Genomic DNA, 12,565 nt, shown 5'->3' on the forward strand with positions numbered 1-12,565 from the left:
GGCTGAACAATTTCCGTTTTGTCCCACTGATCGGCTGGATCTGAATCCGGACCTCCAAAATGGAATCGGCTTGTTCTTGTCACCTCACCATCTCATCCACCAAGATTCGTCCAAATCTGTGTACAACTGTTTGAGATATAATGCTACATATCGATTTTCGCCCCGTCTTTCAATGGTGAAGAATCATTTGGAAAATGCAAACAAATTCCCTGTTCGATATCCAGATCTTCACTAAAATCGAATTAATTTGTCATCGTCACACACCTAACCTATCCACTAAGTTTTGTCCCAATTGGTCCATAATGTTATGAATAATTCATTCGATTCAACCTGTACCAAGCTAAATTTCATTTAAGCTTAAGCAATCCATCATTTTCAACATACAAAGTAATGATGAGTCAGAGTCTCTTGGTCAGTGTCTTTTTTTTAATACATGACAAATGCATATTTATATCTTTTAGATGACTTAGATTTCAGGGCAATGCAGACATTAATATCATTTAATATTAAAAAAAAATATTTAAGATATATTTCACTGATCCAACTTTCTCTCGCTCTGCCAGCAGGATGAAACTAATGTTCTTATTAAGTATTTTCAGGTAATGCAGGGATGTCATAAGGTGGCTGATGTGTAAAAAAAGAAAACGGTCATATACTGACTTCACGGAGTGTATGTGATGTATCGGAAGTCGATGGAGTGGGCGTGGTCGGAACCGGGTGGAAAACGTGCACACTGCGCGAGCCGATGGGTGCAATAAAGACGTGTTGACTGTTCCTGGAGAGACTGTCGTTCTGGCCTCGTTCCTGGCTTCAAATGTACCATTTGGCGACTAGGATGGAATCCTTTGTTGTGTCCGGTAAAGACCAAGCAGATCACCTGTGCCACCTACAAGAAGTCTTCTGTCGGTTGAGGCTGGCGGGGATTCATCTGAACAAGGCCAAATGTGCTTTCTTGGCTAATTCTGTGGTGTATTGTGGGTATCGCGTTGATGCAACCGGTATACGGCCGGTGCAAGAGTCATCCGGGCCATTGTGCAGGCATCGGCACCTCAGAATACATCGCAGCTCAAGAGTTTCCTCGGAATGCTGAATTATTATCATCGGTTTTTGCCGAGAGTTGCTACAGTTCTTGAACCGCTTCACAAGTTGCTATGTAAAGGTGTGGTATGGAAGTGGGGTGTGGAGCAGAGTAAGGCTTTCCGGGAGGCAAAGCGCTTGCTTACATCCGTGGATGTTTTGATTCACTACAGTAGTGAGAAACCCCTACCGGGCGTAGTGGCATGCACCTGTAATCCAGCTACTCGGAGGCTTGGGTTGGAGGATCGCTTAAGGACGGGAACTCTGCGCTGGGCCGTGCTATGAGAGGGTGTAGGGCTGCCCGGAATCATGGCGAAACCCAATCCTTATCCCTGTGTCGTAAGAGGCGACCAGGATTGCATCAGGAAGGGCATCCGGCATAAAACCTATGCCAAATCAGTATGCGGATCATAACGGATGATCCGCTGTGGCGACCCCCTAACGGGAGCAGCCAAAAGACGAACAACAACAGTCGTGATAAACCCCTGGTACTGTCGGTTGATGCTTCTTCATATGGAGTTGGGGCTGTACTGTCTCACATCATGGAAGACGGTAGTCAACGACCTATCACGTTTGCATCAAGATCTCTTAAGCCCGCAGCACGTAATTATGCACAGATTTATAGAAAAGGGCTGGCCATCATCTTCGGAATGAAACATTTTCATCCAGTATGTTTGGGGACGTAAGGTTGAAATCCATACTGACCACAAGCCTTTGCTTGGATTGTTGGGTGAAGACAAGCCTGTACCACATTTGGCTTCACCGAGGGTTATTCGTTGGTGTATTACTCTCAGTGCATGCACATATATATATATATATATATATATATATATATATATATATATATATATATATATATATATATATATATATATATATATACATACAAAGGCTCATGGTAATTGTGATGCTTTAAGTCGTTTACCCCTACCTGATGGAAGGTTACCAGGTGCCCCAAAGGTACCAGAGTTTGAGTTTGTCAGGCAATTGATGGACAACCTTTTGGAACCCATCACAGCATCACAAATACGTGTCTGGACGAGAAAGGACCCTTTGTTGTGTCAGGTGTATCGTTATGTTCAGACGGGATGGCCAGATAAATCACCGTCTGATGAGCTGTTACCTTTTTTTCGAAGACGAACAGAACTAGGCATTGACACGAATTGGGGAATGTATTATGTGGGGGAATAGGGTAATTGTACCCAAACCTGGTCAGGCTCAGTTGTTGGAGGAATTGCATGAGATTCATCCTGGAGTGGTACGCATGAAATGGTTAGCTCGTAGTTATTTCTGATGGCCGAATTTGTGTCAGGACATTGAGAGTGTTGTACATCGGTGTAATGCATGTCAAATGAATGCGAGGAATCTTCCAATTGTGAGTTTACATCCTTGGGAATTACCAGCCTAACCATGGCAGAGATTGCATGTGGATTACGCAGGACCATTTATGGGACGAATGTTTTTTGTTGCAGCAGATGCTTTCTCTAATTTTTGTTGAGATTAGGATTGTGGCCTCAAATTCAGCATCGACAAAGGCAACTATTAAGTGCCTCATAGATGTGTTCAAAACGCATGGGTTAGTTGAACATTTGGTATCAGACAATGGCACTTGTTTTACATCCGCAGAGTTCAGGACATTTTGCCATCGTCATGGAATCTATCACTCCACCTCGGCTCCTGTACATCCGGCCAGTAACGGGTTTGCAGAACATTTGGTACAAACCTTTAAACAATCCATTAAAAAGATTTCAGCGGACACGGATGAGTTGTCTAACAAAGTCGCTCTGTTTCAGCTAAGGTGCAATGCTACACCTCATTCAGTCACCGGAGTTTCTCCAGCTCAGTTGTTATTTCAAAGAAATGTTACGTTGCGTCTTGATTTGATCAAACCCAGGTTGCGTGTGCAGGTGGGGAAGTATCAGGACAAACAGAAGGAGTATCGTGGTGGAACCTCAAGAAAATTTGAGGAACAAGAAACTGTGTATGCCAAGAATATAGGGTTAGGAGCACCATGGATGGCAGCAGTTGTTTCGAAGCAAACTGGGCCTGTATCATATCATGTTGTAAATGAGTCAGGCCAAACATTGCGACGTCGTGTTGATCAGATGCGTACTCGGAAATCTGATGGAGTAGACCCTGGTAAGGTAGAGCCTGTTGTTGATGTACAGCCAACAACGATGGCAACAACCCCAGCAAATGTAACACCTCCAGTGGAAATTGAGTCCTTGGTGACACCAGTACGTCGTTCGGAGCAAATATCCAAACCACCAGAGTACTTGAAGGATTATGTTGTGTAACTTGGGGGGAAGGTATGTGATGTATCTTAGAGTCGATAGAGGGGGCGTGGTCGGAACCGGGCGGAAAACGTGCACACTGTACGAGCCGATGGGTGCAATAAAGACGTGTGTTGACTGTTCCTGGAGAGACTCTTTCGTTCTGGCCTCGTTCCTGGCTTCAAATGTAACAGTGTATTATATGCCAGATGCCTGCAAAGGAAACTCGACTGATGGTTACAGCTGGCGCACTTCCTGCACTGACATCCAGTATGCTATGTCAAAAAGGCCAGATGACACAGCGTCCAGTTTGAGAGATGAATTATCTGATTGAGATGAGGCATTTCTCCAGAAATCCCCACAATTACACCCTAAATGTCAAAATGCTTTCACCAAAAGATAAAAACTGTTGCACAGAAGGCAAAGTCATTAACTGAACCAAATGTTGATGAAGCCAGTTCTGGTACTGACATTGGTCCACTGTGAAGAATTCTGTGCCAATCAACAGATAGCATTGATTTTAAGATTACATGTGCTATTTGTGAAAAACAAAGAGACAGAAATGGAAATCATAAGTTCAGTTTCATTGTGACTTCTGATAAACAAATATTCAATTTGGGGGAAAGCGTGAGAACTGGAGGACAGTGTGATGCCACATCGCTTTCAGGGCTATGGTGAACGATGTATTGACATAGTAGCACACGGCTTCAGGTACGACTATGGATCATGCATCAAAACGTATTTGAAACTGTGTGGTTCACAGCAAAAAAGTGCCACAAAAATTCTGAGTAATGATGGCTTGAAATGGCTGATAACCTACATTGATGACAAACTGTCTCGAGACAAAGATGCTGTCATTTTCATAAGTGTGCTCCGTTCTAAATACAGAGATTGGTTGTTAGAACATGATATGCTGAATACGAGCTGTAGATCCTCTATCCTGAAGAAACAACTGAATGAATACTTTGTCAGCCATGGTAAAAAGGCCATGATAGTTCCACAAAAAGGACAGTCGTCAATCATCTGCTCATCTGGCATGTCAGCTGGTTATCTCCTGTCCAAGGTTGCACAGATGAAAAAGAATGATGGAGATGAATGCAGTGCAGAAGAGAGTGATGATGAAACTCCTTGCTCTGATGCTGCAAACATGACTCTGAAAAGAAACTGATTGTGTACTTTTCAGCAAAAATGATACAGAGAGATGTCAAAGCCAAGGCTCTGGAGATGAAGCAGCTGAGAAAGGCAGAAGATCATACAATTTCCATATCGTATGAAGCTGCTACTGATTGCATTCCAGCTTCCCTCTACAATTATGTCACCTGGATGATAACGAAAGCTACTCCAGAGTTGAATTAATTAGGTAATCACAGTTATGTCGCCGGGATGATAACGAAAGCTACTCCAGAGTTGAATGTGGAATTGAATGACAGTGATAATGAAAAAGCACTGAATCAAGTCCAAGATAAGTGTGCTGCGATTGCAGAGATTCCTATGCCAAAACACATTGGTACAGCACGACATCAGGCATGAAGCAAAGAAGTGGTAACAATGTTAAATACATTTGGCAACTGTACCAGTAATCAGGACAGTCAGAGATACTGTGCATCACATCCATGGCATCGGTCACTAAAGAAGGTGATGGTATTTTCCTGCCTTCAAATCTGCAAGCTGGGCTGTTCACGTTACGTGCCATTGACAATTGGGACATCCACAAAAATACACCAGATGGTACCACTATGCATGGCACTACTCACAACATATATTAACACCCTAGTGCTGATCAGACCACAGCCAGGCATGTAAGCATCCCTGCCACTGTCAAAAAACAAGAAAGGCTACATGCAATGAGATTAACAGTTTTCAACCAAGAGAGAGTGGACTTACCTTACGTGATGGACAACAAAGCCGTTCGCTCAGTGATCTGAAACTGGTACAGAAATCACAAGTCCCTAACCTAATGGGTAAATCATATAATATTCTGTACTGACCCAGCATGATTGTTACTCACAAATTAACGAAAATTTGATTAGAAACGTCACATTCACAAGCACTAGCCAGTAAATGTGACATCGCTAATCAACAAATTTGAGTTCATTTGTAAGGTACGAGCATGCTGGATGTGTCTTCAGTGACATCAGCTCTTCTGTGTGGTCACGTCATGAGTGGGTGTGACACAGTGAGTTATCCCTTCCGACGTGGAAAGAAAAGGTTATGTCTGCTGCACAATATATAACTGTATTGACCACGTATGGAGACACGGATGTATCCTTGTCCGATGAAGTCAAAAAATCAGCTCGTCCTTTCTACCTGAGGCTATAAGGCAATTCTGATGGCAATCTGGATGAAGCCCGAGTCCATGTATTCAGTACGACACAGAAGGACCTCAGGTGCCTTCTTCCAAAGGAAAATGCATTTCACTAACATATGCTGTATGCACTCTTCCAAATTCTCATTGGCAAAACTGCTCAGCATATTCATCACAACAAACCTGCCCCTACATCATTTGGGAGAGAAATTTGTGGTGAAAAACTGGTTACAATCATTGACAAGGCATCTTGACCTCCAGCAGTGACTGTGAAGCAAGACTGGACATGTGTCAAGAGCAAATGCACAAAGAGATGCTCATCTGCTGCTGCTGGTGTGAACTGTGTGATTGCTTGCGAGTGTTCAGCTAAACCAGACAAATCTGCTCATGTTCTTGATTCTGAAAGTGATGATTATGAGTAAAGTAAGTTTTCTGCACTAATAAATGGCAGTGTGTGTGTGTGTGTGTGTGTGTGTGTGTGTGTGTGTGTGTGTGTGTGTGTGTGTGTGTGTGTGTGTGTGTGTGTGTCTCCTCCATAACTCCAAAACCATGACACGTTGCAGCCTGAAACTTTGCGGGCATGCTAAGAAAACTCCAAGGAAGTGCATTCGTGAAAATTGGGAGTTTGGGTTAATTAAAACACACCTTTTGAGAATAATTAACAGCCTTATTTAATTATACCCTTTATCATGCGCATCGTCGGTCACTGCACTCTCTGGGGTCTCAAGGCGTATCTGAGGTAACCTCACTGGGGTCTGAAGCCGCCATGTTTTTTTTGCCTGCTCAACCATGCCTTGACTCGGAGTAGGCCACAATGATTTCTTAACGATAAAGTTTTCTTTTCACTTTCCTCACTCATTATTATCGAATGCCTGTTCATCATAGCTTTGAATCGCTGTTTACATCGCTTTTGTAAGTGCTATAGTTTTCAAATTAGGAGCGTGGAGCGATTTCATCCATTATGTGATACGATTTTTCAACGATCTACTGTCACGGACTAAATAAAGTATATCATCGGAATATTATTCCGCTTTTGGGGATTGGATATCATCTGGATTAAATAAGTGTCAAAGTCTGGTGTGAAATCTGATAATGTAAAGAAATAACTAGTCTTATAACTAAGCCGATGTACCTATTTACTTTAAGCAATCAAGGCTATGTTCACTCCTCCATATTTCCACAAAAAATTGTGAAATTTCAAAAGCATGAAAGTTATCTTTTTCGACTCTTTGGAGAATTATATTGAGTGAACAAAAGATTTAAGAATGTGCCAAGATTAACCAGCTTCATTGAGCTATATGACAATGCATTCACTGCTTGACCTCGTGTCCTGTCCCACAGAGGGACTGCTTATCCATTGCATCTGCCAGATCTGTGTCTATATTTTCAAAGGTTTCGCAAAGTGCTCTACAGTAAATCTGGTGAAAAACGGACATTTCAAAAGTAAGTTATGATGCTTTCACAGGCCATGAATGATGTATCACGTGACGCGTGCACAGATGAGCAGGTAACATGGCGGATTATCTGCTATGTCCTCTCGTCTTGTTCCCCAGAGGAACTGCTTATCCATAGCATCTGCCACATCTGTGTCTATATTTTCGGAGGTTTTGCATGGCGCTCGAAAAGGAAACAAAGCAAATCTGGTAAAAAACGGACATTTTAAAATAAAGTTACAACATTTTTGCAGACATCGAATGATGTACCACATGACGAGTGCAAAAACGAGAAAGCAACATGGCGGATTATCTGAAATATTTATTTCTTTGTGATGAAACTTTGCGATGTCTTCAGGGTTGTTCAACCCTGCAGACAACAGCAACTCTTTTGTGGATAAAGTCATTATTTGAACAAATTAATTTTATATCTTTAACTGCTGCGTGCGTGGTGAAGACTGGCTTTAAATTTAAACTGATCCTATATGGTATGTAGCCACAGCCTCGCAAGCCGTTCCTTATCAACAATTGAATTGGAGTGCTTGCTTGAGTACTTAAGCCACTTGCTGAGTACCCTTTTGTTGATTGTGGTACCGTGCTACATCATTCTGAGTAAATTGTTCACTCACTGTGGATGTTTTTGCCACGCCACGTCATTCAGACCGAGTGTTTCATGCTCTGTCATCCTGAGCAAGTGGATTGTGCTCTGTCACCCTGAGCTAGTGTTTCGTGCTCCATCATCTTGAGCGAATGGTTCATGCTCCGTCATCCTGAGCGAGTGGTTCGTGCTCTGTCACCCTGAGCGTGTGTTTCGTGCTCCATCACCCTGAGTGAGTGATTCGTGCTCCATCATCCTGAACGAGTTGTTCATGCTCCATCATTCTGAGTGAGTTGTGAAATAACACCTGCTTTCCAAGCAGTTTGCCATATTAACGTGTTTTCTAAATTACCGAGCCATATTTTTTCCACCCATCACACAGCTGATAATTATAAAGGATAATGCTTGTGGACATCTCCCTGAAACATCTATATAAATGCAACGTTGTTTTTCGGTGAAAGATACTCAAGGTTGTTGGGTTGTATACAGTTCTTACTGGAAACGATAATCACACTGACTCAAACCTGCCAATTCTTGAAAAATTGCTGAAATCGGCCAAGCACGTGTGTGTGTGTGTGTGTGTGTGTGTGTGTGTGTGTGTGTGTGTGTGTGTGTGTGTGTGTGTGTGTGTGTGTGTGTGTGTGTGTGTGTGTGTGTGTGTGTGTGTGTGTGTGTGTGTTGTTCATAAAGCATAACATTCTCTGCTAACTCCCCTACCCCCACGTCTATCTCACTCTCTCTGTTCCATCTTTGCTGTAACCCTCCCATTACAATGTAGCACCTACCTCCCACACCTCTCTCTCACTCTCCCCCACTTCCCCCTCTCTCTCTCTCTCTCTCTCTCTCTCTCTCTCTCTCTCTCTCTCTCTCTGTCTGTCTGTCTCTTTCTCTTTACATATCCGGACGGTGGTTATGTCTGGACGGCGTTTGTCTCCGGACATGCCCTGAAGGGAGTTAGTCTCTGGATGTATTTGGCCAGATTGGAGTTTATCTCCAGACGTGTCCGAATGGTGTTTGTCTCCAGATAGCTTGGCTCCGGACACATCCCGGAAGTGTTTGTCTCTGGATGTGTCCAGCAGTGTTTGTCTCCGGATGCATCTGAGCAGTGTTTATGTCTGGAGAGGAGTTTGTTTCTGGACAGCTTGGCTCCAGTTGCGTCCGTCGGTGTTCGTCTCCGAACATATCCGGGCTGCATTTATGTCTGAACGGGAATTTGTCTCTGGACGTGGTCAGGCGGTGTTTGTCTCCGGACGCGTCTGGACGGTGCTTATATCCGGATGGGTGTTTATCTCCAGACGTGTCCTGACGGGATTTTGTCCCCAGGCGTTTTCGGACAGGAGTTTGTCTCTGGACAGCTTGGCTTCAGATGCGTCCGGGCGGTGTTCATCTCCATACAGCTTGACTCCGGATTTGTCCAGGCCGTATTTATGTCCGGACGGGAGTTTGTCTCCGGACAGGAGTTTGTCCCCGGACATGTCTGGATGGGAGTTTGTCTTCGGTTGTGACTGAGCAGTGTTTATGTTCGGACAGCTTGGCTCTGCATGCGTTCGGCAGGTTTTGTCTCCAGACGTGCCGGGCGGCGTTTGTTCCCGGGCCGTGTTTGTAGTATGACTGGTAGAAAATGGATTTCCGACTATTTTGTTTCCTTTTTTCAATGTTTTTCTCTGCAGAATCATTTTTGATAAAACAGTATGATTCGTAATTAACACTCCACTGCATGTCTGCCTTCCCTTCCTCTCACCTCACACTGTCTTCCCTTCCACCACCCCTCCTTGCTCCCCCACCCCTCATTGATTCCCCTCCCTCTTTCCTTTCCCCTCCATTTCTTCACTCCCCCTCTCTCTCCCACACCCCTCTCTCACCCCTCTTTTTCTCCCCCCCCCATTCGTACTCCTTCTTTCCCCCTCCCCCCCACCCCCTTTAGTCCCATCATTGAAGCAACAGGTGGTATTTGCTCGTAAAGTATATAGCTGCTTATTTGGGCCTAAAATGTCGGATGAAATTGTATTTTACAGATAGAGTGTTTTCTTATGTCTTTTTAATCATGAAAGTGACCAAACATACTTATTGGGCTGTTTTGGGTTTTAACGGTGCCAACACTGTAACTCCATTTGCACGTAATATATGGACATAAATTTGGTATCAAACTGTACCGAATAAAAATCTGTCATATAATAAAAGGTATTGTAATACTGCCGCCAAAATATATTTTTTAGCAGGTTATATAAAATTCTGTTATGATTTGCGTGACCCATTTTTGGAGTCAGGATAAAAATATGGTCATTGTCATTAAAGAACTCTTATTTCACACTTACTCAAGATATAGTGACAAACCACATGTCAACAGATACAGTGGAAGTTTAGCTTTAATTTAGTAGTCCATTTGTTTAAGTGCATTATTTACAGAGAGACGGCAGAGCAGGCCCCATGATTATTCATCTCGATGCACCAATCAAACAAAAAACGAGGTCCATTCCCCAAACCTGCCTCTGGATCTCCGACTATATTCTCTCACCTTCTCTTTCTTTTTTCACTTCTGTTATCTCCGCTACCGAAGGTGAAGGAGGTTATGTTTTCACCCCTGTCTGTCTGTTTGTTTGTTTGTCTGTTTGTGTGCAGGATATCTCAAAAAGTTGTCGACGGTTGCGGACAAAACTTGGTGGACAGGTTCGGTGTGTGTGGCAAAGACGAATTCATTTGATTTTGGTGAAGATCCGGATCAAGATCCGGAGAGGAGAATTATTTTTAATTTTCGAGACTTATGGCATGCTCTTCTTCAAAAGCCAGTCAAGATTCTCGGGTAACATGGACAAACACAACCAATAAATACCCATGTTCAAAATTGCTTCAAAATCCTAAAGTGATACAATATGCATCTCTCACAGTGCCATTACATAAAATCATGAGCCCTTCCTCCTGGGGATCCACATCCTTGCACATAAATCGTACAATATTGCATGCAGTACATGGTCTTTGACCAATAGAAGCGAGTCAGGAAATTCGCTGACCTCATGACTGCTTCATGTCATGCCACGTGCCAATTGTCCAGGGAGTACTTGCCACCAAAATCTTGTGGTCAAGTGACTCTTTTGCCTCTCACCACTTGACTTTGTGTCTCAGTCCCACAGTGACCTCCTGCAGTGCGAGGTCAGACAGCATAGTAATCCTGTTTGTCTGTGAAACCATTGTCTGGCTCTTGGCCAGATTGCCTGCTAAACCACGTGCTCCTGTGCATTGGTGGGCATTTCCATGGTGATTGGCGCCAATCCCTGTAGTGTGCCACAGTTCACATAGCCAAATGTTTATGATACTGATGAGTTAGACATTAGTAAAATGAGATGAAATATCTGAAAGCAAAATGAGGAATATAAATATTCTTTGCTCAGTCTCACTTCAGGTAATCATCTAATGTTGAATGAGCGATGGTAGATTATGTTGAACAAAACAGTGTTTCCCAGATCTGGTGTATACATCTTTCGCGATGATCCAGCCAATATCTGTTAAGATCTGAGGTCGCTTTTGTGCTCTGTACGTAGGGACTTACGATCTCAGTCACACCCCAAACTTATTTAGGAATCCTGCAGATGTCTGACAAACAAAGCAACATTATTTACTGAAATCCAGACCATTTCATAAAGCTTCTCATGCTGTTTTAATCCACATCAGTCTGGATGCCGTACACATATCGAGGACAAAATGGTGCAATTTCTTTTTTTTTATCCCCTCCCCAAAACCAAATCGATGTAACACAAGATCATTTATATTTACTCATTTCATGAAATGCCTCGGCAGGTATTGCACATTTCAAAACATTATTTGTAGAAGCTTTGATAATAATAATAATTATTATTATTATATTGTACGCAGCCTTTGGCTGGAAGCACGGCTGCACCACTGATACAGTGCCCCTTGTTCCCATTAAGCTGGTACTCATTTTGCTGACTTTGAAATGATAACAGGCTGAGTTTACCCACCTGCTGTTACATAACTGTATGACAGGGGTGCCTACTCAAGGACCCGAAGATCTTAAGCCAGGCACCTTAACTGTCAAGCCAACACCAGCTTTCGAAGCTGAGATCAATAGGGCACAATGAAATGGTTGAAAATATTGTGAACTTTTGTCTTGCACATATATATATATATATATATATATATATATATATATATATATATATATATATATATATATATATATATATATATATATATATATATATATATGAGCCTGGTGTTGGCGCAGTGGTTAGGGCAGCGGCTTGAGATCCAAAAGGTCCTGAGTTCAAGCCCCGTTGGGCCACTGAATTAATACACCAGGGGGTAGACTCAGCCTGTCATCCTTCCGAGGTCGGCGAAATGAGTACCAGTATACTGGGCCGGTGTATACTCCGGTTAAAATAGGTGTACCATATCCCTGTGTCGTAAGAGGTGAACAGGGTTGCATCAGGAAGGGCATCCGGCGTAAAACATGTGCCAAATCACTATGCGGATCATACGGATGATCCGCTGTGGCGACCCCGAACGGGAGCAGCCGAAAGAAGAAGATATATATATATATATATATATATATATATATATATATATATATATATATAGATATATATAGATATATATATATATATATGTATATATATATATATATATATATATATATATATATATATATATATATATCTTAGCTCTCATATGAGCCTCGAGTCTACAAAGAAAACAAAAATGTTTTTGGAATATCAGTTTCAATTTTATATTTAAGATGCTGCCTAATTTAAATCCAAAATGTTTTTTTGAAAAGGAAAAACACGTCATTCACTTTCCACGAGAAAATGAAACCGGACAATTAAACACCAAAATATATTTGAGTGCAATATTTACTTTGCTTCAA

At 42.5% G+C, this 12,565-nt stretch overlaps 1 protein-coding gene across 11 annotated transcripts in view; it reads left to right on the plus strand.

Moving 5' to 3' along the window:
- Positions 1-12,565, plus strand: part of LOC147034931 (DNA (cytosine-5)-methyltransferase 3A-like) — a 516,888-nt gene that overhangs the window by 48,664 nt on the left and 455,659 nt on the right. For 8 of the 11 annotated variants that reach the window (XM_085891342.1, XM_085891335.1, XM_085891350.1 and 5 more), the window contains exon 2: positions 7,750-7,974. The exons of 2 other annotated variants lie outside the window; for them this stretch is intronic. In XM_085891342.1, coding sequence (XP_085747468.1) covers positions 7,958-7,974 — 17 coding nt within the window. In that variant the 5' untranslated portion in view covers positions 7,750-7,957. Of the gene's footprint in view, positions 1-7,749; positions 7,975-10,337; positions 10,487-12,565 lie in introns of those variants that run through there. One more of the 11 variants, XM_085891365.1, reaches the window with a different exon arrangement.

The sequence above is a fragment of the Eptatretus burgeri genome, chromosome 1 (assembly GCF_056783735.1).
Source record: "Eptatretus burgeri isolate ZD-2024b chromosome 1, Ebu_testis_v1, whole genome shotgun sequence".
Lineage (NCBI taxonomy): Eukaryota > Metazoa > Chordata > Myxini > Myxiniformes > Myxinidae > Eptatretus > Eptatretus burgeri.